At 40.8% G+C, this 26,533-nt stretch overlaps 1 protein-coding gene across 1 annotated transcript in view; it reads right to left on the bottom strand.

Moving 5' to 3' along the window:
- CACNA2D3 (calcium voltage-gated channel auxiliary subunit alpha2delta 3) overlaps positions 1-26,533 on the bottom strand; it is a 710,484-nt gene that overhangs the window by 309,463 nt on the left and 374,488 nt on the right. Inside the window, exon 11 of the mRNA XM_075005060.1 lies at positions 15,608-15,721. Within this exon, the coding sequence (XP_074861161.1) occupies positions 15,608-15,721 (114 nt within the window). The remainder of the gene's footprint in view (positions 1-15,607; positions 15,722-26,533) is intronic.

Genomic DNA, 26,533 nt, shown 5'->3' with positions numbered 1-26,533 from the left:
AATCCCTGCGGAAGTAAGACAATGGAAGATAGACTGCTACACTATGAAGCATCCAACAATAAAATGAACTCCACTTGTATGTTACAATCCAGGAAGAGGCTTCAACAGCTCCTAAGGGGAAATCTCTGACATTGAGTTTAGAATCTAAAATAAGTCTATGCAGAAGTGTTATGCTATAGAAACAGAACATATTTACTCAGATGTATAAATATCATGAATATCCTGTCAGTTTTATTTTTATAGAAATGACTAATGTAAGGGTAGCAGAGAGGATTACATGATCATTGGGGAAAAAATCACTCTTACATTTGGACCTCTTACAGAAAAGTCTAGGTTTATCAGTATCTCAGATTTTTCTGGTTAAGAGTTAGACATAACGTTAAGTCTACAGAGACAATGTCCTATTGTAGAGTTTTAAATAGTAGCTGCTTAAGGTAATAAGCACTAAGTTCTAAATTCAGCAAAGCACTCCAGTGCATGCTTGAGTCAGTGACTTTATATATCCGACTTCAGTGGGATTTAAGCTTGTGCTTTAATACTTCATTTAACAAGCAGAGGAGTTCTCATATATTTAAGTGCTTTCTTGAAGTGAGGTCTTAAGGGGTGTACTGTACTTTGTGATCCTGTGTACACAAGTGATGGCTCCTCAATGCATAACAGTTGATTTTACTACGTAGTCAGGGGTTCCTATGGATAATAGCAATAATCTGGGTAAAAAAATAAATTTCATTTCCCTCCCTCTTTCCAGCAGCATGCAATGTCTATATAACAAGATGACTATGACAAAACCTCAAGTATATTATATCAAACCCTGATTTTTTTTCCCTTCTTATATCTTTTTCTTACTGGTCTGTTGTGGTATGACAATTCTTATGTCTCACATCATGCTTCTATTTTGATTTAGTATTTAGACATCAAATTTCCACTTCTAAATGCAATTTAAATAACTAAACAAACTGTAACATTCAGACTTTGAAGACAATGAACGAATATGCTTATACTTTTCATATTAATTCTGCCAGTACTGTGTATAAGCAGGTGCATCAAATACTGTGATCCTCACTCATGCAAAAGTTCTGACTGCCTGAGAAAGGACCACAGAACTACCCAAACTAGGCTAAAATGTACTCTAACATGGAGACTGAGTTTACAGAAAACAGGAGAGAATCTTTTTTTCAGGCTGTCTGTATTTTGACTAATTATTTTACATTCATTTGTGGGGCATGAGAAGTGCTCTGCCACATCAGACCTGTGGTCCAACTATTCCAGGATCCTTCAGAGGAACTTACAACAGTTAGTGCTACTGCAGTTTGCTTCCTCCTTGTCCAGGAGAATATTGAGACTGTCCTTTGATCTGGACAGGTAATAAAGTGACACTCTAGCCCAACATGAATTCAGATAATTTCAGAGCTTTTAAAATGGGCGATTTGAGAAGATGTTTAACTCTAATATCAAACCATCCCGCTGCTTTCACTTCACACCTCAGATATCAAAATACTGTGTTAAATACTGCCATGTTTATACATCAAGACCTAGTCGACTAGGCATGGCTAATATGAATTTCTAGTTTCATTTTTTTGTAGTGAAGGATTAACAATATGCCTGGTGTGCTCTCTTCACTCATGATATTACACAGATCTTTTAAGTTACTATTGTACAATATATCAGTTCTGACTTTGTCTCAGATCCCTCTCTCATGCTTGCCTTGTTTAAGTCAGGAGATATGTACACTATAAGCAAAAGTAATTAAAAATAAACTGAGACTGTGAACTATGCCCTGGCTTTCAGTGTAATTGCAGGAGTGTTCAGCTTTTACCACACCAACTAAAAACAATTTTATCATGCTGTTGAAGGACTACAATAAATAAATGATCTCACTATTTCCATAAATGGATGACATAATTCACCACAAAACCACTACTTCTAGAACAGAGGTCTTAGCCTGGGCACTTTTTCCAAAATGAAATAAGTACATTTGCAGAAACACTCGTCATCAAACAGGAATTACTGGTGAAAGGATCCAGTAGGCTAGAACCCTGGCCTGCAAGGCTCCAGGTGACTGATATTCACACTACCACCTGGGTGGGCATGATGAATGTGCTATAAATTCAGGAGATTAGATTCCACAGGAAGTGCTGGTCACAGAAGGCAGATTGGAAGCAGTGCCAAGACCTCCAGTTGGTCCAGGTACACCATTTATGCATCAAAGGAGTTCTGGGAATACGTCTGTGCAACAAAGCAGATCTCTGACCTGCTGCTGATACAGACCCTGCTGTGTTCTCTCTTTTTCACTGCATGCCTTACTTTCTTCTAACCCACTTTTGCTCCTGTCTTTGGCCCAGCTCTGCTCCTGCCTTTGCTGACACAGATACAATGTTGTGGATTTTCAGCTCAGATTACAGGCTCTGACTCTCCAGTGACCCTGGCCTCCGACATATGATTTTTGATGTTAGTTCTGATGCTTTACTCTTACTCCTGTTTGGGTCTGACTTTGTTATGACCCTTCGTCTCTGACTCACGCTCCAAATGCTAAACCTGAGCGCTCACAGCCCAGTGAAGGCTGCTATACAAAAAAATGGAGCAGTTTTTGATTAGCAAATGTATCCTGATTCTTTTCAGACTCATTTTTACTCATAAGTAGTGCCAAAGAGTTCAGACAAATAAATTTCAAACCACGAGTGTGTTTGTTTTGACTGTTCACTAATTATTAGCCATACTGGAGTTGTTCCCTAAGTAACCTCATATTGTTTCTATTCCATAGTTGGATGATAAATATTTTAAAAGAATAAAGGCATGTTTAATATACATTTTAACTGATATAAATGATTACCCGCACTAAAATTTGTGGTGCCTTCAGGAAATATCAGCCAATACACGATTGTGGCCAAATGCATAATTCTTCCCATGAGGAAATGTAGTCTTTCCTGTGGCAATCTTTATGCACCATGAAGGATGAGATTTGATTACTCTTAACTACCTTCCTGCCTTTTTTTTCCTTTTTGCTTTTAAGTGATGTGAGGAGTTATTTGTGGCAAATAAAAATTTGGAGCACTGAAGAGATCCCACAAGACTGGAAACATGGTTACCTTATCAAGCTTCCAAAGAAAGGCAACCTGAAAGAATACAAGAACTGGAGGGGCATCATGTTACTGTCTATTCCAGGAAAAGTGTTCAATAGGATTCTCTTGGAGAGAATGAAGACAGAAATTGATAGATAGCTCAAGGAAGAACAAGACAGCTTCTGAAGCGAGAGATCCTGTACTGACCAAATAGCAACTCTCAGAGTGATCACAGAACAGTTGATTAAGTGGAACTGCCCCCTGTACATAAGCTTCATAGACTTTGAAAAAGCCTTTTGCAAGCATTGAGAGAGACACTTTGTGAAAACAGTTCCAATACCGTGGCATCCCATCCAAAATTACTAACTTGATTTGTTCAACATGCCAAGTTGTTCACAATAGTGTCTTGACAGAATCCTTCAGCTTACTGTCAGAAGTGCGACAAGGGTGCCTACTGTCACCTATCCTATTCTTGATTGCAATGGATTGGATTATGAACAGGACATCAGAGGGTCATCAACAAGGCATTCAGTGGACAAGATTCAAACAGCTAGAGGACACTGATTTTGCTGATGATGTTGCCCTTCTTTCACACCAACATGAAAGCATGAAAGAAAAGGTCACAAAGCTAGACAAAACTGCCTCAATGACTGGACTGAGCATTAACAAGGGAAAGACCAAGACAATGAGGATCAACCAGTCCAACACCACCACCATCACTCTAAGAGGGGGTGACCTGAAAGATGTGGAGTAGTTCACCTACCTGGGGAGTATTACGGGCATAGATGGAGGAACAGATAAGGATTTCAATGCCAGGATAGGGAAAGCAACTGCTGCATTAAAGACTCTCCATCCCATATGGAGTTCACAAATAATATTCGTGAAGACGAAACTGCAGATCTTCAATACACGTGTGAAGAGAGCGTGCACTTGTATGGATCCGAGACCTGCTGTAACAAAAAGTCCTCAAGTCACAAATTACAGGCATTCCCAGACAGATGCCTGAGGTGCATCCTTCACATAAAATGGCAAGAGTTTAAATGAGCACCATTGGAACAGAACAGGACAAGAGCCAATCGCCACTGAAATCAAGAAAAGAAAGTGGGGATGGCTAGAGGACACTCTCAGGCAACCATCATCCAGCATAGTCCGTCAAGCTCTCACATGGGACATTCAAGGAAAGCGCAAAAGAGGAAGACCTCATACAATGTGGAGAAGGCCTACTGAGATTGAAGGACAACTGCGGTACTTCTGGAGCCAGCTAGAAGTTTTGCCCCAAGACAGAGTGAAATGGAGGAGACTTGTAGATGACCTATTCTCCATGCAGAGTACAAGGGTTAAATAGTAGCAAAAGAAATCTTTGGCATCTAGGAATTCTGAATTAGGGAATACAACTGTGAATTACTGACTTTCAGATATCACTGTGTTATTTCTAACAAACAAAGAACTGTCTACTGAGACCACTACCTTCCCTGCTGCACAATACTGTCTCACTGCTTCTTCACACTCCAGTTCCTGTATCCATCTATCGTCTTGTCCATTGCCCCAAAGAGCTTACAGTCTTCTCTTTTGTTCTCCTGTGTCTGCTCAGGACCCAGTACGTGGAGAGAGGGGAGGGAGTTTCTCATCCATGACTAAGGGCTTCTATGCAGTGACACGGACAGCTGCCGTGGGCCCTAGGCCAAGGTGGGAGGGATACCCAAGCCCCAGAAGGGGCAGGGACAAGAGCAGTCAGTTCTCAGTGCCACTCAGACCATGGTTCTGGCCCCCCCTCCACCTCACAGCTGCACACAGCTGGAGCAGTGCTGCTGTGGTCTTTCAAAGGGACCTGGAGCTACAATTGCTGCCACTGCCAAAACAGGAGCAGTGGCAGCCTCGGGACAACAGCCTCCTTCCTCCCCACATCAGCAGGCCTGCTTCTATGTGCTATGGAAATAATAATAATAATAATAATGGGAAAAGTAGACACCTTCCAATTCTTTAATAGGTAGAGGACAAACAGGGTGAAATCTTTCACACATAAACATACTTCTTGAATGTGACTTTTAAAAGGTGTAAGGGGTGATACAAAGAAAGCCCATAAAATAAAGACTCACACATTTCTATGATCAGTAGCTTTCCTTTATCAGTATCCCAAAGAGCTTTTGTTTGGCCTTACCACTCAGTCTTTTATCCCACTGCAGAAAGGCCTCCTAAGACAGATAATCAACCTAAGTTATGTTGTAGCTTACAAAGAGCTACAAAATGTATGGTGCCTTTCTTTCTGTTCCTGAGATAACTAACAGTGTGCACAACAGAAACAACAATTGCCTTTGAAGCATTTCAGCCTTTGTAGAGAAAGAAAATCAATTTAATAACACCCAGACAATAGCATGGTCAGGACATTCAATTTGCTGTACTAATGTTGCATATTTGCAACATCAGCATGTTCCTAAATTAAGAAGACTTGGTTAAAATTCTACAAAATGCTTTAAAGCCTTGTAAATGACAGAGTTGAGAAAATAGATAAATTGTGATCACTATTATACCATGATGCAGCCCTCCATTTTCCCTAGGTCCATTGTCAGACTGCCCACTTAATTACACTTTTGTCCTGAAGGTCGTTTACAGACACAATAAATGAGAATATGCTTAACACTTGTGAAAAAGGAGGGTGAGAGAAGAGCATGTTCCTCCACTATTTATGAAAAAAACTGTAAGGTATTCTATGGGACTAAATGTTTAAAAGTACACAAATATTCACCTCCTGCACAGCATTTACTATGCCCTTTCTTTTTTGTCACCTGTATTGCTCACTATGCTGCTTTTTATGGCTAAAAAAAAAAAGCATTATTAAAAGTGGATTTTATATATTTAACAGATCTGAGATTTCAAATTCTTAAGTTATAACCAGAAAATGGGATTGGAGGACAACGGATAGATCACTTTATAACTGCCATGCTTTGTTCACTCCCTCTGACACATCTGGCACCAGCTACTGTCATAAGACAGGATACAGGGTTAAGCAGCCATTGTTCTGACCCAGTAAGACCATTTTTATGTCCACGGAAAGAGCTTGTGCTCTATACCACTGACAAATCTTCTAATTTAACAAAGCATAAGACCTCATATCTGTTAGTGCATTATAAGGAGTGATCCCAGAACATGTGCCTTTTAGTGTTATGTAATTAAGGAGTAATTATGTCTTCCTGCTAATGTGGAATATTATTGTGAAATCTAAAACCTAGAAACTTGCCCACTAATTAATCTTTGAGTTACGTGTTCATTTTTATGTATTGAATGAATACGTACAAAGCTATAGAAACGTTACTTACCATATGAAGTAGCATGTGCTGCCACTCCCCTCCCCCGGCTGGGGAAACGGAAATGCAGGGAAGCAATGCCTGAAAGCTTCCCATCGCTGCTTCTATCGGCCAATTCCAGCCAATGGAAGCAGCAGGAGTGGGGCAGTGGCTGGGAACGGTGTGGGGCATGCAGCCACGTGTGTGTTCAGGGAGCTGTGCCAGGTCAGTGCCCCACCATCACCCTCAAACATACTCCCTCCTGCCCAGCCCTCCGCCCTCAACCCCACCCTCTCTCACAACCTCCTTTCTATCATGACTCACCATCTTCAGCCTGCCCCTGCATCCTCCCTCCCACCCAGACCCCACCCTCATCCTGCTTCTTAGCAGCCCCATCACACACACTGAACTCTGAACCCCCCATTTTGGTCCTACTCTGAGCCCCGAGAAGAATTAATCCGGCTTGAGGGACGCCTTGAACCTCATTATCCCCTTCCCCACCCTTCTTCAGTGCAGTTGCAGCAGGAGGGGAGTGAGATTTTTCAATGTGGCCCCTGAACCCAAACAGTTCCCCACTCCTGTATGACCGTATTTCCAGATTCTTGTATTACACGAGCGACTGCTAACAATGATAAAGCCTATCTTCTAAAGACATAGTTGCAATGGTTCACAAGAAATGAGAGAGCATAGAGAAATAGAGAAAATATGTCCACTCCAAGCAAACGTCAAGGCAGAATTTCCACAGAACACTCAAGACCAATAGGAGTGAGACAGCCAGTCAGTGGGTAAGCCCAGGTACATCTTCAATGGATAATATAGGAAAACAGAAGTGCCCTGGCTACAAGCTATCTAGCACAAATACAGACAATCAGCAGGCTGAAGCACTTTGCTTCCACACTTCAGAAAAATACATAAAAAATGCTCCAGAGATATTTCCATCTCTCCCTCCTTCCACCCACTTCAAACCTAAGATTGAGCCCCTCTACTCCAGTACTCTCACATCCGGTAACATCCATAATCCAGGATGAATTTAGTTAGCTGGAGGTCTACTTATCATTGTGTGGTCAAGTTTCCCATAGTCCTGAGAATGAGAGCAAGTCAAACTGTAGCAGGAATTCTAACTTGGCCAGTAGAATTCCTATAGGTGAAGACAAATTAGGCAGTGCAAATTAGGCTTGCTGCAACAGCCAGGGTGGTCTAGAGTCCTTGAGCTTTACTGCAATAAGTGTTAAGAAATTGAGAACACAAAAATTAAAAATTAAAAACAATGGGATTAACACATCTACCACAATGTGCAATACTTTAAAACTGTACCTTCCATTATAAGCATTAAGCCTTTCCTGGGTCTGAGATCAGTTTACATACTGATGGGAAATACTTTTCAGTTAATTTAATGCATCCTCTTCCCTTTCCAGAGATGGAATGTGCCAAAATATCACCAAATGAAGTCTTGGAAACAGATATGGTCCAGAAAATAAAACTTATTTGATCCCTCTGGCTTCTTGCGAGTGCTGTCCCAATACATGTGGAAAATGAAGTAACCTGACAGTTTGCCAAGAAGATGATATTCAAACCTAGCACAGGCTTTGATTCAGGAAAGCATTTAAGCATATCATTTATTTCACTGGGATTTTAAGCATATTCTTAAATGCTTTCTTGAAGAGGGTGCCAGAGAACACAAACCAAAATGAATACTGGTTAAAAAAAGAAAAAGAATCCAACACCACTTTTTTCAGGTGCTCAGATACGATGATGACGAGGGCTATGTAAGTACCTAGATTCAGACCGACGTATGGACGGACAGGAGTGGGGATATGTGGGGAAGAGAGATTTTAGATAATTTGGCCTTCTGCAATATTTTCTGCTCCTATATAAGAACTTACTTGTTACTAATGTTCCCTCTAACCTTTTCTATCCATGTGTGGAATAAATTCTTATGTGCACTGAGGGATGTGTGAATGTGTAGCACCACTAGAAACAACAAAACCAGTTGTAGGCGCTCTGCTAATCAGCTGGACAGCACTGAACTCTCTCCTGAGTGGCTGCACAGCTTAGAGGGAAGAGTGGTCATTATTCTCTTCTTAACTTTGATCATTTCAAAATATTTTGAGTGTAACATTCGTTAAGGTGGTTGTCCTGTTTGCTCTGAATTATCAATAATCAATCGATACCCAGCATGCCATTAGAAGTCATGATGCAACAAGAAATTTTGCCTTTCAAAGGAGGGATAAAATGACCATTTATGGTCATTGGAAATGCCATGGCACTTTAACAAGATAAACAGTTATGTTTCATCTCAGGGAAAGCAGCTTTGAAATCTTGCTGAAAGAAAGGCACGGGCACAACATACTTATGGACAGAGAAATACTATCATTAGTGGTTTGCTGAGACAAACCTGAAGAATCTGTTTTTGTTTTCTTGAAATAGTTTCCCACACACAGTTAATACATTTTAACATAGCCATAAGAGCAAATAGGGATAACAAAAGTGAATGTCTAATTCACTTACTACTTTGGATGGTATTCTAAAGTTATCCTTGAGAATCAGACAGGATGGCGGTGTCTACACAACCCCCCTTCTTCGAAGGGAGCATGGAAATGACACTCACCAAGTAATATCAATGAGGCTGTGCCATGCATATGCAGCACCTCATTTGTATAATGGCAGCTGCACAAATTTCAAAGCAGCTAACTTCGAAGTTCTGACAAGCAGTCCAGCTGTGGGTGCTTCAAAATACACGCCCAACTTCAAAATTCCCTTTCTCCCAGTTCGTTTTGGAAGTAAGGGAATTTTGAAGTTGGGCACATATTTCAAAGTACCTGCAGCTCGACTGCATGTCAGCACTTGGAAGTTAGCCACTCTAAAATTTGCATGGCCGTCATTATGTTAATGAGGTGCCGCATATGCATGGTAGTCCCTCATTGACATTCCCCAGTCCATGTCATTTCCATGCTTCCTTCGAAGACATGCGCTAGTGTAGTTATGGACGATATGTTTTACAACAGAACCATTCCAGGAATTCCTTACATCAGGAAGGAATACCAAACACACTATCCTTTTTAAGAATAATTTTGCTTGCATGTTGGAAAAAATGTTTTGTACAACTATATTAAATACTCAGTGAAGCTGAATGTGCTTGGACTTCTTGGTCAGTGTGCCATAAGATCTTGTTTAGTGAAACTGCTTGAGCCTGAAAACAAGGGGGTGGAGGGTAATTCATATGAAAATGAGAACACTAAATACCTTACTGTAAAACGCACTTATAGCATGAAGTTCCTGCTTTTTAAGGTATTAAGATTCCATTTAGAACCATTAAAATTAAATAAACATATTAACAATTCCACCTGCACAGTCATTCAAACAAAACATGGTATATTATTTAATAACACCTACCTGATATACACATTAAGGATGAGAATGTATCTAAATAGTGTTGGGTGGGAAGAGTTATTTTGCTTTTGATTTTTGGGTGCTGTGGCTTTTGGAAGAAAAAAAAAAAGGCAGGGGAAATATTTTCACTAATCAGAGCAGTCCAAAAGCTAGTTTTGAAAAGCCTTTCAAAAGTAGTAATTCTTCAGATGATGCCCAAAACTAGCCTGGCCTTCCCAAATGAACAATATTGATTTCATGCCAACTGCTTTCATGGATTAATTTGCATCGGAGAATTCAATGGCTCTGAATATCATCCAGTAGAATTTCTTTACTTTAACTTAAAGTATTATCAGTAAGGAGCAGATTTTCAACCAATTATCCACTGGAATACTTCTGTGATGATTATGAATGCAGTGGTCTTATCAAAGATTACACAAATATCAAAAATATTTCTTTTACCTAAGGCAAGGGATGTATAGATTGAAAACAAAGGAGTGTATATTTATATATGACATGTATGACAAAAGTGGGTTTTCATTCTCATCATTTTTATAAAATGACTTTTACTGACAAGAAAAAACTTAGAAAGGATCCTCTATAAGAAGTTTATCAGCAATGTTTATTGAATCTGACCCTCTCTACATCTAAGTCTACATTATAGCAATCCTTCAAAAGTAGTAGTTCTGGAAAATCCATTCTAAAAAACTTCTTTCAAAAGAAAAAGCAGTCAAGTAGCACTTTAAAGACTAGCAAAATAGTTTATTAGGTGAGCTTTCGTGGGACAGACCCACTTCTTCAGACCATATCCAGACCAGAACAGACTCAATATTTAAGACACAGAGAACCAAAAACAGTAAGCAAGGAGGACAAATCAGAAAAAGATAATCAAGGTGCGCAAATCAGAGAGTGGAGGGGTGGGGGGGGAAGATCAAGAATTAGACTGAGTTAAGTATGCAGACGAGCCCCTATAGTGACTCAGAAAGTTCACATCACGATTTAAACCATGTGTTAATGTTCCGAATTTGAATATAAATGTCAATTCGTCCGCTTCCCTTTCTACAAAGGAGCAATAATTTCTTTTCAGTAACACACATACCTTGAGGTCATTGACAGAATGGCCCATTCCATTAAAATGCTGACTAACTGGTTTGTGGATCTGGAGTGTTTTGATGTCTGTTTTGTGCCCGTTGACCCTTTGTCTAAGGGAGTTAGAAGTCTGTCCAATATACAAAGCATCTGGGCATTGCTGGCACATGATGGCATATATGATGATAGTAGAGGAGCATGAGAAAGTGCCCGTGATTCTGCGAGTAACCTGGTTAGGTCCAGTGATGGTATTTCCAGAGAAGATATGCGGACAAAGCTGGCAGCGGGCTTTGCTGCAGGGAAAGGTTCCAGGACTGGTGTTCCTGGGGTATAGACTGTGGCTGTTAGTAAGGATCCTCATGAGGTTGGGAGGTTGTCTGTAGGAGAGAACAGGCATGTCACCCAGGGTCTGAAGGTCAAAGACCCTGGGTGACATGCCTGTTCTCTCCTACAGACAACCTCCCAACCTCATGAGAATCCTTACTAACAGCCACAGTCTATACCCCAGGAACACCAGTCCTGGAACCTTTCCCTGCAGCAAAGCCCGCTGCCAGCTTTGTCCGCATATCTTCTCTGGAAATACCATCACTGGACCTAACCAGGTTACTCGCAGAATCACGGGCACTTTCTCATGCTCCTCTACTAACATCATATATGCCATCATGTGCCAACAATGCCCAGATGCTTTGTATATTGGACAGACTTCTAACTCCCTTAGACAAAGGGTCAACGGGCACAAAACAGACATCAAAACACTCCAGATCCACAAACCAGTTAGTCAACATTTTAATGGAATGGGCCATTCTGTCAATGACCTCAAGGTATGTGTGTTACTGAAAAGAAATTATTGCTCCTTTGTAGAAAGGGAAGCGGACGAATTGACATTTATATTCAAATTCGGAACATTAACACATGGTTTAAATCATGATGTGAACTTTCTGAGTCACTGTAGGGGCTCGTCTGCATACTTAACTCAGTCTAATTCTTGATCTTCCCCCCCACCCCTCCACTCTCTGATTTGCTCACCTTGATTATCTTTTTCTGATTTGTCCTCCTTGCTTACTGTTTTTGGTTCTCTGTGTCTTAAATATTGAGTCTGTTCTGGTCTGGATATGGTCTGAAGAAGTGGGTCTGTCCCACGAAAGCTCACCTAATAAACTATTTTGCTAGTCTTTAAAGTGCTACTTGACTGCTTTTTCTTTTGATAGTGTATAGACTAGCACGGCTTACTCTCTGTTACTATTCTTTCAAAAGAGTGCATCAATGCATATAAAAGGGGACAGAAAAATATCGATCAGCTTCTTTGCTAGAGAGCACCCACACAGTGCCCACTCTTTCGACAGAATGGGCCAGAGATTGAAAAATGGGGCCATGACAACTGCTCTTTCGTAAAAAGGACCCCCCGGCCATCTACATGCTTCTTTTTTCAAAAGAATCTTTCAGAAAAAGGTGTTGTTCCTCCTCTGGGAGAGGAAGAGGGCTGCTGGAAAAAGTGCTGCATTCTTCTGATTCAATATCAACAGAACACATTTTGTGTGTAAATGCTGTGTGGAATATTTCGAAAGAGTCCTGCCTTTTTCAAAATAAACTCCCTAGTGTAGACATAGCCTATGTGTGATAATATATCCTAGCTGCCACTAAATATGGCATAGCATCACTATTTAACATTATTGGTGTATGGCAGAAATAAAATAGCCCTTATATAACAAGGCTGAAATAGAATGTTTTACAATTTCTTGTTTTCTCAATTTTCCCTTGGAAATGATTTTCTCTCTGTTCTAGTTAACACACATTTTTGAAAATGAGCCCTTAAGTCTCACTTATATGCTAGTCCTTGCCAGATATATCTAAAAGATATCAGGAAATACAAGAAGAAAGAGACACATTGGATAATACGGACGCTCATAGTTCTGGGAGCAAAAGCTTCATCACAAGATACATTTGCAAAATAGCACTACATAATTACATTTCTTTTTTTTAAATTTTAAAGCATCTGACAAGTATTTAAAAAAAAAAACTTTAAGCCATTTTCAGTTTGTATAGTCATTCTAATATATCCAAACTGGAGATGAGAAGACTGGGAAAACATGTAACAAACGCTAATTCAGATTCAAAAGACAATATAGTGTCAACCATATGCTTCACCTTCTGTATTTGCTCAAGTAGCTAAATTTTATTAGGATTGATGTTTGCAAAAAATCAAATTTAAGTTTCAATGATCAACTATTACTGCAATCAAATTTTTAAAAATTATATATAATTGTAATTTTGCAAATAGCACTCTGTTCGTTAGTCTCATAAATCACCTAATCAGAAAAGAGAAACACCAATATTAGATTTAATTAAATGAAAAAATACAGCATGAGTTTTGAAGTTTATAGATCACGTATTCACAATTATACCATGAAGAGGAAAGAACTGAAAAATAAATGATTTGGGTAAAATTATTAACTCAGCATAAAGTAGCAGCCTATAGCTTGGATGTGATTATCTCAAAACACTGAGATAACTGGGTGAATATTGCAGAAAGACAGAAATATTTCTTCACATATTTTAAAGGCAAGAATTTTCTTACAAGTTTAAATACAGGCATTCATACAAGTTTGCTGTCTGAAAAGTTTATAGAAACAGAGATTTTAAAGTAAATGTTAGAGAGAATACACGGAATACATGAAAAGTGAAATTAGACTTCGTAAGTAAGACTATTTTCCACAGAAGCCTAATTCTAAGAGTAACTCTAAGCCAGATATGGAGCAAAATATATCCTGTGATAAACCTAATTAAAAAAGCTTCAATTTTTAATATTCAGATTTCTGTCAAACAAATTCTTACACATGTATTGTATTGCACCCAGAATTATTTGGTGAATAATTTTAACTGATATATATTCAAGAAAAATAAAAATTTGCTTGTGTTTAATTTGTGGACAGAAAAATATTTAAGTCTTGCCATTGAGTAAATTATTCAGATTAATTGACAGATGGGAAATATCCTTTACTCTAGATTAATCACAGAGGCCGTGTCTACACTAGCCCAAAACTTCGAAATGGCCATGCAAATGGCCATTTCGAAGTTTACTAATGAAGCGCTGAAATACATATTCAGTGCCTCATTAGCACGCGGGTGGCCGCGGCACTTTGAAATTGACGTGGCTCGCCACTGCGCAGCTCTTTCAGATGGGGCTCCTTTTCGAAAGGACCCCAGCTACTTGGAAGTCCCCTTATTCCCATCTGCTCATAGGAATAAGGGGACTTCAAAGTAGGTGGGGTCCTTTTGAAAAGGAGCCCCGTCTGGATGAGCCGCGCAGTGGCGAGCCACCTCAATTTCGAAGTGCCGCAGCCGCCCGCATGCTAATGAGGTGCTGAATATGTATTTCAGCGCTTCATTAGTAAGCTTCGAAATGGCCATTTGCATGGCCATTTTGAAGTTTTGGGCTAGTGTAGACATAGCCAGATAGGGACATAACCATATGAAGCAGCAAGGTGACTAGGGCCAAAAATTAGTCCAAGAAATAAACAAATATTTTCTTATTATTTCCACTGAGCAAGGACTAGCCCCTCAACAGTACTACTGATCTCTCTACAATATACAAATGAAATCTCATGTCTGCATTCTTGAACAGATCTCATGCCTCTCAAAGGCACACAAGTGATGAACTTTCTTCTCTATGGAGAGAAGGGGGAGTTACAAAAGGAGTGAGTCAGGTTTCTGAAGAGGGGAATAGGGCTTCAGATGCTATTATAGTCACTAATGCATATTCTCCATATCAAAAGCTCTTAGCCAGTGGGAAATGGCAAAGATTGTGTCATTTTTTCCCTTCGTAAAATGACAGTAATTTGCCTAATATTCCTAACAATATGCACAGAACATACACAGTAAGACAGTCACATAATCATCTTTTTTCTCACTTCCCACTTGTTAATAAGTGAAATTTAGTTCATGTAAAAGAGAAAATTAGGTTAGAAAATAATTGAAATTCAATAAGTGACAGAAACTTGAGTAAAATTCATACACCAAAGTGTAATTCGTTATGTTAGGTACTAATCCACACACGGTTGAAATCCCAGGGGTCATTTCCGTATTAAATCAACAGGACTCAGGAAATGACATACAAAATCCTCTATAAAACATGGTTTTTTACAGGACAGCAAGATTCAAAAACAAATGGCAGGAGACAAGAAAAACAATTAACACTGGAATGCAATGAACGTATATAATCCTCTTTTTCAACTAGGAACTGCAAGAGACTCGTATAGCACCCCGTATGAAGAACATACTAATTAACAGGCTACTTCTCTCTATTTCGCCAAATTTCCTCATCCATGTGTATAGACCAAAACAGATATTTTAACTAGATCTACTGTCAGTTGTGAACTCTGTCCCCACAATATATTTAAGGGCTGTACTTTCTATTTTACCTGCATAGTATGTCACTTTCTTAACTAGAGCCTCAATACACCTTCTTTGGCTCCTAAAAGGAGCACTGCATTGCTGTACTATTTATAACTATTTCAGGAGATAACATTTCCCTTTTTAATGATTTCTCTTTGGGGAAATATCATACAGTCCTAAAAATATATCCCAGAGGTAATGATTTCCTTTCTGTGTTGTTCTAAGAAGGTCATTAATGGAGTGAAAGGTCACCTCAATCCCTAGACAATGACATGTAAGTATTTTTCTGTCATAAAAGTAACATCCACCTAAGTAAATCATTAGAAAGAGCTTTAGGAAACTTTCCATTAAACAAGCATTTATAACGGACAGAGATCATTCAAGTTTTCCATCAAACAGTGTCTGTAATGTACTTACCTTCCTGTCTGGCCAGTTAAACTTTGCAAATATTGTGTCATATGTGTCCACAGCACCATCAGTGATCAGCATTATTGCTTGGCTGCAGATACTCCCTTGTCCTGTGTGATTGAACTGTGAAAGGAAACAGTTATTTAAGTAACCAATTCAAGTGTGTAGATCTTATAACGCTTCTCTATTGCACCCAGATAAACACGTAAAAGAAACCTTCCCATAATTTTTTGTAATCTTTCATTACATATGGTATTCATCTAATCTACTATACCTTGGCATTTGTACACTAAAAGAGGTACCATTTATTATTGTGTCTCCACCAAGAGTGGTATAAACAGCCTGATGCGTTAGAAGATGCAAATTCATAAAATACAACATTACTAGCATTTCCTTTATCATCCCATAAAAACAACCCATTACATGAAAAGCCTTATGGAACCAAATCCTTACACCGCATACTGAGGAATATTTGAGAGGAGGGGATTTTTGTTCATTTTGCTTTTTAGCCTTGCAATTATTTTATGATGTCTTATCCATAAGATATATCCTATATACATGACAGTAGACATAAGCTACTCATGGAAAGATTGGGTTCCATAAGGAATCTTTCCCACAAAGATTTTATTTGGGGCAAAGTTTACTATAAATATATATCTTTAAATTTATCAGGCTGCAATACAATTCTCTGGTGGATACCTCCTAACCACTATTTTCCTTGTCTATTGTATAAATACCAAAGTACAATACCATAGTACTGAAGTGCCTCACAATCATTCATCAATTTATTAATTGGTGTGTATTCTGAAGCAATCTTTCCAATTTTACAGATAAGGAATGGTGGCACAAACTCAGATATATTAATTCATTTCCCCAAGGTCACACACAAAGCCAGAGGTTGAGCCAGGAGGAGAACTCAGATCTCAAGTCCAAATCAGTACACATTTGGCAGGGAGCCCATCTCCAAGAAAAAGGGATATCTATTTTGATAAGAGAGTGGAATGGACTCAAACCAAGTGCAGATGAAGAAGTGTTGAGATACTCCATTTTGCAAAACTGGAAGACAGAGGCTGAAGGAAACGAATGGTCCAATACCGGGAGGAGAAAAACAACCATATGGAGAAAGAAATGACCAAACACAGACCTACCAGACAACCTAAATCATTATTTCAAGGAGTAGAATTTATGCAAATGGAAACAGAAGCCCCAAAAGAGGAATTAGTGATGATGCAAATATATTGGTAGACATAATGATAAGGGATGAATGAATATCAGCCAAAAATGGAAGAAAGATTGAGAACAAATGAGTAAAACAATACCTGAACAAAGTACTGGAAATACAAATGATTTATGAAATAAACATATAAAAGACCATGAGCATCAACCAGTGCTACCAAGTACGAAGTCCAGCAAAAACGGTATTTCCCCCCAAACAAAAACTTTCTGGGAAAGACATCTCAAGGAACCCAAATCTTCCCTTGAGTAACTTATGCTGACTGTGATGTACACAGGATGTATCTTATGGATAATATAGGTTACAAAATGACTGCAAGACTGAAAAACAAAGCAAACAATAATCTCCCTCCTCTCAGGTATTCCACAATACACAATGGGAGGATTTATACAAGCACTGAATGAAGCTCTTAAGGAAGCTGTAATACCAAGACATATTAGGTAGTTCAATGATATAATTTATGCCAGGGCAACAGTAGCAGTTCAACAGTTTCACATCAAGCCAGCTGAGGAGCCACTGGAAAACAACCCACATTCAAAAAACCCATGAAAAAAAAGGATAAACCAAGAGCTTAAGCTATTACATCAGGTTATCAGCCTACCAAATTATTTTTTTAAGAATCACGTGAAGAGAAAACTAAGCGAATGGCCCTGCAGATGAAATATGAGCTGAATAAAAGAGATGCGAGAGTTGTGCAAGAAACTGATCATTGAGTCACAGGCATGAACCACATTCAGCACAAAGTTGTCATCATCAAGAAAACAGCCTCTGCACAAAAAATCCTAAGAGATTCTTTGATCATATTGACATTAAAAGCAGAATAGGAAAAAAAAAAAAAGAGAGCGAAAAAAGATGTGGAAGAACATCAATTCTAATGGAAGGAAATCAGGACTAAGTACATATAGGCTACGTCTACACGTGAAGCCAACATCGAAATAGCTTATTTCGATGTAGCAACATCGAAATAGGCTATTTCGATGAATAACGTCTACACGTCCTCCAGGGCTGGCAACGTCGATGTTCAACTTCGACGTTGCGCGGCACCACATCGAAATAGGCGCTGCGAGGGAACGTCTACACGCCAAAGTAGCACACATCGAAATAAGGGTGCCAGGCACAGCTGCAGACAGGGTCACAGGGCGGACTCAACAGCAAGCCGCTCCCTTAAAGGGCCCCTCCCAGACACAGTTGCACTAAACAACACAAGATACATAGAGCCGACAACTGGTTGTAGACCCTGTGCCTGCAGCATGGATCCCCAGCTGCCGCAGCAGCAGCCCGAAGCCCTGGGCTAAGGGCTGCTGCCCACGGTGACCATAGAGCCCCGCAGGGGCTGGAGAGAGAGCATCTCTCAACCCCCCAGCTGATGGCCGCCATGGAGGACCCAGCAATTTCGACGTTGCGGGACGCGGATCGTCTACACGGTCCCTACTTCGACGTTGAACGTCGAAGTAGGGTGCTATTCCGATCCCCTCATGAGGTTAGCGACTTCGACGTCTTGCTGCCTAACGTCGAAGTTAACTTCGAAATAGCGCCCGACGCGTGTAGCCGCGACAGGTGCTATTTCGAAGTTAGTGCCGCTACTTCGAAGTAGTGTGCACGTGTAGACACAGCTATAATCTCCTGTCTGATTTGTTGTACAGGTTGAACCTCTCTAGTCAGGCACTCTCTCACCTGGGAACAGCCACAATCTGGCATGATTTTAGTTAGCCAGACAACCACTTTGGATGTGGCCAAATTTCCCATGGTCCTGTAAATGTTGTTTACAGCCACCAGTCCTGGCTCTCAGTGTTCTGTGCTGTTATTTAGCTCTAATTTAGCCCTAAAAGTCTTCTAAGAGCCCAGTAAGCAGTGGAAGTGTTGGTTTTGTTGCTAGACAATATCGATGTCCTGTGGTTTGGCAAATTCTCTTGTTCAGCACGGGTCAGGTCCCGAGAGTGCCAGATTAGAGAGGTTCAATATGTATTTAAAAAGTGAAAGAAAAATTTAAAAGCCACACAACAGAGGAAAACACAGGAATGCCAAAGAAATAAATAGGTGAGTGTAGCGAGGTGCTGTGGCTTCCCCCAGACTCAGAGGCGGAGGAGGCTGCTGAAAGGCCCTGGTGGGCGGGCCCTGAGCTGGAACACCAGTGCCCCACCCCTCAGAGGGCGCTGCCCAGGGCCAAAAGGGTCAGGGGCATGGCGGGGCTTGAGGCCCATTAAATGCTGGGACACCATGCTGGGAGGAGGCCGCTGACCAGGCTCCTGGGTGCCGGGGGCGGGTGACCCACCGCTGCCCAGCCCATTGGCAAGAGCTACTCCCCAGCTGCCCAGACCAGCCTGGGCAGCCACAGATAAGGATACCACAGGGATACTACCCGGACTTCCCGGACCTACCAGGGTCCTCATGCCAGTGGAGGGCACCCTCCCCCAAGGCTCTGCCAGGACCAGAGAGACTGCCTGGAGCTGGCTACCCGGGGGCCCCAGAGGCACAAGATCTCAGAGTTCGTCCGAACGCCTGCAGCGCAGAGGCCTCCAACCACCTAGAGCCCACAGTCCTACCACCGCTGGACTACCCCAACAACATTGAGATGTTCGACTGGCCAGAGCCACCGAGGGCAGATTACCCGGCTGAGACCTACCAACCAGGACCGGCAGACCAGGCCGACTGGGACATCGCGCCTATGGAGTTAGAGGTAGGAAGCAGCGCAGGGGATGCTCCCCTGAGCCAATGGTGGTGTGCTGCAGTCTGGATCCCCACTGCGAAGCTCAGGTATGAGCGATCCATAGGGCCCCGGGCTGGGTCGCAGTGGAACGAGAGGGCCTGTGACCCCTACCCGGTGGGGTAAACCCTTGCCTCTCTACAGCCAACCCCGGGGAGGGGAAAGTATTGTGACTGCTGCCCACCCTAAACTAAGGGCTGGGCTTCCCGAACTGCGTGTCTAACTGCTGCCCTGCCCCAAACTGAGGGCTGGGCCGCCAAGCCACTGCCCCACCCTGAACTGAGGGCTGGGCTTTCAAACTGTGCAATTGAGCTTGGCCTCACCCTGAACTGAGGGCTGGGTCCCCGAACTGTGCACTTACCTGCAGCCCTGCTCTGAAGCAAGGGCTGGGTGTCCAGACTGCTGGTGAAACCACTGCCCTGTCCCAAGCTGAGGGCTGGGGCCTGTAAGCTCCTGTTTGGCTGCTGCCTGGCCCTGGACTGAGGGCTGGGCTTCCAAGAACAGCCTGTGTGACTGCTGCTTTGCCCTGAGTGAAGGGCGGGCCTTTAACGGTTTGGCTGACGGCTGCCCCACCCCGGACTACAGGTGGGGCTCTCCAGCTGCCGGCTGACCACCAGCCAGCCCTTAAAGGGGACAAAGCCCTGGGCCAGCTAGACCCAGAGGACAAGCAGTGTTGGCCCACGCTGCCCAGAGGGGGCGCTGCCAAAGGCAGGCGCCTTTCAGTGAGGTACTGAGATGAAAAGTCAGGATGAACCTAGACACGATAGGAATCATGGATTCTGCCTGAAATGCCTCGCATGCCTCCATGATTGATTACTTGAACAACTTAATAAATGTCAGAAAATGGATGTCCAAGATGGATGGCAACAAGGAGAGTCAACCCCAGACCCCCACGCCAAATAATAGGAAGGAGGCTGCTGCATTCCTAATTACATGTTTACCAATTTTGTGGAAAATTCTTTCATCAACTTTGTATTGTATTAGCTTGGTCTGGATGCTGCTTTCTGAACCGAAAGTACAGCAGTACACATGAAATGGACAAAGAGGCTGAAGAGGACAAGACATCTGACTACCTAACAGATGAAACATGCTACTATCTGTGGAGCAGTCAACTGTTAATGAAATTCGTAACATTCAAATCAATGAGGACTCAGAGTAATAAATCACTTCTTTTCAGTAACAAGCAATGATCAAGTATGCATTCCAGGCGAAAAAGCAGAGACAGGAAAGTAAATGACCACTGACTAAAACTTTATAATGTTATATGTTTACAGTCAGGCACAAACACATAGGTACTCCAAGCACAGAATAAGAAGTCACTCTGGCTGTCTGCTTGAGCACAGCACAGGGTTAGTATCACGTGCATCACACAATCTCTGAATTAAGTGGTGTCACAGACTCTCTATCTTCAAAGTGGTTTTGATTATAAACACAGGTATTATTCTCTATTTCCAATTGCACGGGTCCCCAATTAATCAACTTTACCCTTTTCCCTACGCTCAAAGGAAGAATACTCTGGGTCTCCAGCATGAAGCATCTGATGGCTTATCTAATTTTGAGGTCGGTCCACTTGTGTTTTACCTACTGGACACATGGAGTTTGTTTTTCCATCAGCTGTTGCAAGTGAGTTGTTTGTAAGCGGATCTATTGATGTTGTAATAGACACTGAGTAAATGGGACGTCCCTGTTTGGGAATCTTTCTGTTTACTTCAGCAGGTGTTGGATCGTGGACCAGATCTTTGAGGTACTGATCTTCAACAATCATTCTTCCAAAAATATTGTAATTAACTATGACATCTTGTGATTCAGCTCTTCTGTAGTTGAAATTTTAAGTTTTTAACTGGTGCCATTTTACCAATGCCAGCCAGGCTGTGAGTGAAACATGAAGCATTCCCTTCACTATGATGTCCTTAGATTTACAATATTTTTCTATATCATAATGCAGAGAGATAGCCATGTTAGTCTGTTTCAGCAAAAACAAGTCCAGTGGCACCTTAAAGACTAACAATTTTATTAGGGCATAAACATTCTTGAGTTGCAACTCACTTCATCAAAGGCTTGTTTAAATGCACATCTACTAATGGTCTACCCCATCATGTGGCAGCAATGCCCTTCTGTCAGCTACTTTGGACAAACTTGCCTGTCTCTCCACAAAAGAATAAATGGACACAAAACGGACATCAAGAATGGAAATGTCAAAGGAAAAAAACAGTAGGAAAGCACTTTAACCTTCCTGGACACACTGTTACAGACTTGAAAATTACCAGTCTTCAGCAAAATAACAGAATTTAAAAAAAAAAAAAAAAGAAAAAAGAAAAAACCCTTCAAAAACAGACTGCAAGGTGAAACTGCTTCTCTGGAATTCATGTTCAAATATGACACCATCAGAATGGGTCTGAATATAGAGACTGGGAATGGCTCTCTCATTACAATTAACAATTTTCTCCTTTAGGCATTCTCATCTTCGTATCATTGTTGGAAGTGGGACACATCCACCCTGAATTATCAGTGATGTAAGGCTCACATCTTTGTACCATTTGAGCCTTCCATTTCATGCAACTGACTACACGAGTGCAATTCATGAAAGATTATGCCTTTAAAAAATTGTTAGTCTTTAAGTTGTCACTGTTGGTTTTCCACATCATAATGTTAATTTGGCAAAAGGGTGGATTCTTCAAATTATCCTAACTAAATGATGGGAAAAGGGGGCAAAGAATAATAGACTATCTAAAGAATGGTGAATAGTGGCAGTGGCACATCTTCATATTTTTATTTTAAAACATTACCATATTCTCTCTGCATCCACATTATTCTACATGGTAATCTGCTGTTTGAATATTTTGAAGAATGTAATTAAATGCAAATGCCTTGATGAGTAATATCTCCTCATATTTGTCTAGAACTTTATTTTATTGAATAGCAAGAGTGATGGAAGTATTTTCCATAATAATAACAATGACAAGGGCCTTATGATGAACCTCAATTAACTCACTGATTCATCAGTTAGGAGTGAAAATTTCAATGCATCCTGACATTTAGAGCATTTGGTTGTGATTAAGTCTTTGAAATGTCACAGAATTTTATTTAATTGGGTATGATTTTTAAAAGGTAATCACTGCAAAGATCACATTCATCACCAAAAGAGATAATTGAAGTTGTCACATGATATAGTAGGTGCTAACTATTGTACCATGCACATCGGTATTCTTGCAGTAACTAATGAATACTGTATAAATCAATGCTTGGCAAGAACTTGAAAGTGGATTTATACATGCTTTTCAAAGACAGTCTCAGCAACTTCAACTTCAGAGACATTATTAACAACAATCTAGGCAAATACTGAAACTGAAATGCAGGTAATTGCGAGACAAATTTAACCATATTTAATTATTGTAACCTCTGAACCATCCTAAAATCCCAGCCAGAATCTCAACAACCTTTTTGTGTGATAAATAGCTTGTGTGTGAGAGAGACACCCTTAACTAACTTGTAATGCACAATAATAGATTTCGATCACTTAAAGGTCACATACTGTAGATGAAGTGGAAAATAGTTTAAAGTACCCTTCTAGAGGAGATTAAGTAGCATGTTTCTGGATGAAGTTGTTTAAAAGCACACTTGTAAGAGAGTATAATGCCAGTGGTGGGGAACTTGCAGCCCACTGGGATGTTTTGTTTACTGTTGCCCACGATTCTGCTGATTTTCATCTGCAAAGTTTTTTTTCCCCTCCTACCAGTATTACTAGAGTGACAGACTTAAAGCAAAGGTATGTTAAGTGAAGTGAGTGCCTGATTGTACACAACACTGATTGTGAGAGCCAAGTGTTCCCTGTGCATTCAAAGTGCAGCTATATTTCAGTCAGAACATCCCACAAATTCTAAGTACACAAATGCAAATAGCGTAACTACCCTATCCTAGCAGATCGTCTTGGTTACAACAATCTTGCATCCAACTCATGCAGTCACTCACTAGCCTAGGTGGCCCATTGATGGTATATGAATGTAGTAGATATATTTCTATGTTATAAAATACGCACAGAAAAATATATGAAGAATCTATTACCTTTATTTTTACATTATAAATGGAGGAAGATATTACTCTATGTCGATCAAATCTGAAGGAGCACATGGCATGTTCTATGACTGCCTTCCCAAAGGTTTTCTCTCACCATGATTGCAGTTCAGTGAGACATGATTTCATTTTATTCTCATTGTTACCTATTTAGGTACCTATTTTTTTTTAAAACTAAGCTTTACACTGCCCGCAGTGACATATTATCAAAGTGCCTTAAACAATTTAAAAAAAACACCTAGAAGCTCAGGTTTCTTAATTTTTTCCAATGTATGTGGATTGGGAGAGCTAATCTAGAACGTGTTTTGTGCATAGTATGGTTGATATTTACTGTATCACAACATGTTTGCAATGTTATATTTTGGGTCTACAGTGAGGCTCTTAATAAACTCTACAAAGTGTCTAGAGTTGCTCACTTCACGCAGCTTTTTGTATTATCATGTTCGGCAGGTTCTGCAGCAGGAAATCCGTCTCTCACTGTCTAAGTCAGGGGTCAACAAACTTTCTGAGGCAGAGTGCTGAAATTTGACCTTTTGACCTTTATGTATGGTGCCAGTGATACTTTTTGAAGTCACTAATAGTCCTACTTACAACAGCTTCCTTAATCAATAAACTAAGATACAGAGCTTTAATGTTTAGCACTAGTGGTGGTTGGTAACATTAGCTGGTCTTTTGTTAATCCACAGGCAGGCATGGCTTTGAGCAAGCTGCTGGCTGCATGGGGGAGGAGGGGTGGGACTGAGCTTCTGCCTTGCACGCTGATGAAAAATCAGCTTTTGTGCCATTCTTAGCAACTGCTGACACCTGGTCTAGGTAACAGAGGCAGTGCCATGTATTTGCTTCAGCTTCCTGCTACTGGGTATATCTTTGTCTCCCAGATTAAAGAGTTCTTTCCTATCAGAAATCTGCTCCCTATGAAGCATTTATAAACCAAAATAAACTCATCTCTTACAGGCTCATTTGATAATGTACATGAATTGTACTACTAAAATTGTTCACTGTCCAGACATTTTCTGGCAACTTTGAAAATATTCTCACAAACTTAATTTTTAATTTGTAACCATGAGTATTCACATTTGCCTTTTAAGAAGTGTTGCACGTGTAGGGAAAATGTTAATTGGCTTTTACTGACTCACTTACGTAACTAACTCCACCCAACTAGAAGGAAGACGGAAGTAAACCTCAGCAAAGTGAACTTATGCTGGGACAAATTGTTCCTGGGGGAAGACTCATTGGCAATAAACGAGGCTCTAGGAGAAGTTTCAGAGTGGCATTTCATCATGTAGCATCTTTCTGAAATAACATTATTGTTAAGAAACTTGCCCTTGTCTTAAGAGCAGTTCCCAGGTAAAGTATAAGTGGGCTTATCCTGTGAGCCATGGATGCTGGTATTTCACCTCTGAGTAGCCCTTCTGACCAAGCTCCAGGACTTTGGATAATAAAGGTGGCATGCAGCCACCATTACCTTTTCCCCTTCAAGTTCAGTCTGTGCCAGCTTTTGCCTTGTATGACTGGATTTGGTACACATGCTTTCCTTGATAGGCTCTTCCATAGTTTTGTGATAAGGCAAATTATAATTTTTCAAGTGCCCATCCATGCAGGGATCTTGCTAAAGGAGGTACTTTTGTACGATTAGTTGTAGAAAGAGAGGAGCTCAATCCCCCTGGGCTATGGTTTCACTGACCCAAACTGTTGAGAGCAGTATGCAAATGGATGGTCTTGAAAATTAACATGGCTGCTCATTTGCATATTCACTCACCATCAGAGAGTGCTGCCAGCAGAAAAAAAAAGCTGTATAAACATGGATCTGCTGGTGAAGCCCCCCTTTTGTCGGCAGCCTCTTATGCCTGGCAAAAATCAGGCATCAGAGGCTGCCGACAAATGGAGGGGGCGGGGTTCGCCGGCAGAATCAAGTTTACACTGCTTTTTTTCTGCAAGCAGCAGCCTCTGCTGATGAGTGAATATGCAAATAAGTGACCATTTGCATATTCAAGACCACCCATAGAGCTGCTGGCAGTTCAGGTCAGTGTAATTGTAGCCTTGGAGTTTTACCTGACTGTTGCACAGAATGAAGTTGCAATCTCATTAGTTGGCCTGGAAGTTTCACTATGGCTGTGGCCACACTTGGTCCTCCTTTCAGAGGGACTATGGTAATGTGGCACTTTGGGATATGCTAATGAGGTGCGACCATGAATATGCAGTGCCTCATTAGCATAATGGCAGCCGCATGCACTTCGAAACTGCCAGTTTTGAAACACACAGCACCCATGTAGCAGGGGGAGGGGGACTTTCAAAATTACCCCAATTTCAAAAGCCCCTTATTCCAATCTGGTTTGGGAATAAGGGGCTTTCGAAATCGGGGTCTGTTTTGAAAGCCCCCTCCAGCTACACGGGCAGTGTGCACTTCAAAACCGGCGGTTTCAAAGTACATGCAGCCATCATTACGCTAATGAGGTGCGGCATATTCATGATAGTATCTCATTACCATATCCTGAAGTACCACATTACCATAGCCCCCCCAAAAGGAGGGGCTAGTGTGGCCACAGCCTATGAGGTAAAATCACAACCACAGGGTTCCCCTACACTAATCAAAATCTAGGTTTATTTCAATAAAAGTTGTAACTAATGACTTTAAACCTAGAATAGCTGACAAGCTTACAATTGGAGCTATGATTTCTCTTTCATTCTCACTACTTCCTATTTGCTTATTTTATCTAAAAGAAATTTTTAGAGAAGCAACAGTTCGTTAAATCAAAATAATGCTACAGTGGCTCTCTGTTGGAAAATACAGCATGATAATGTATTTCGGATTTGCCAGGAATTACTAAGAAAGGATACTTGTGAACGACAGCACATGAAATCACAATGCAATAATCACTCATACTGATATTTAACATGTGGGAAAATATCTTGGGCAAAGACAATG

This window comes from Carettochelys insculpta, chromosome 11 (assembly GCF_033958435.1).
Source record: "Carettochelys insculpta isolate YL-2023 chromosome 11, ASM3395843v1, whole genome shotgun sequence".
NCBI lineage: Eukaryota > Metazoa > Chordata > Testudines > Carettochelyidae > Carettochelys > Carettochelys insculpta.
Note: the sequence above shows the minus strand (reverse complement) of the source record. Positions and strands in the feature narration are given on the sequence as shown.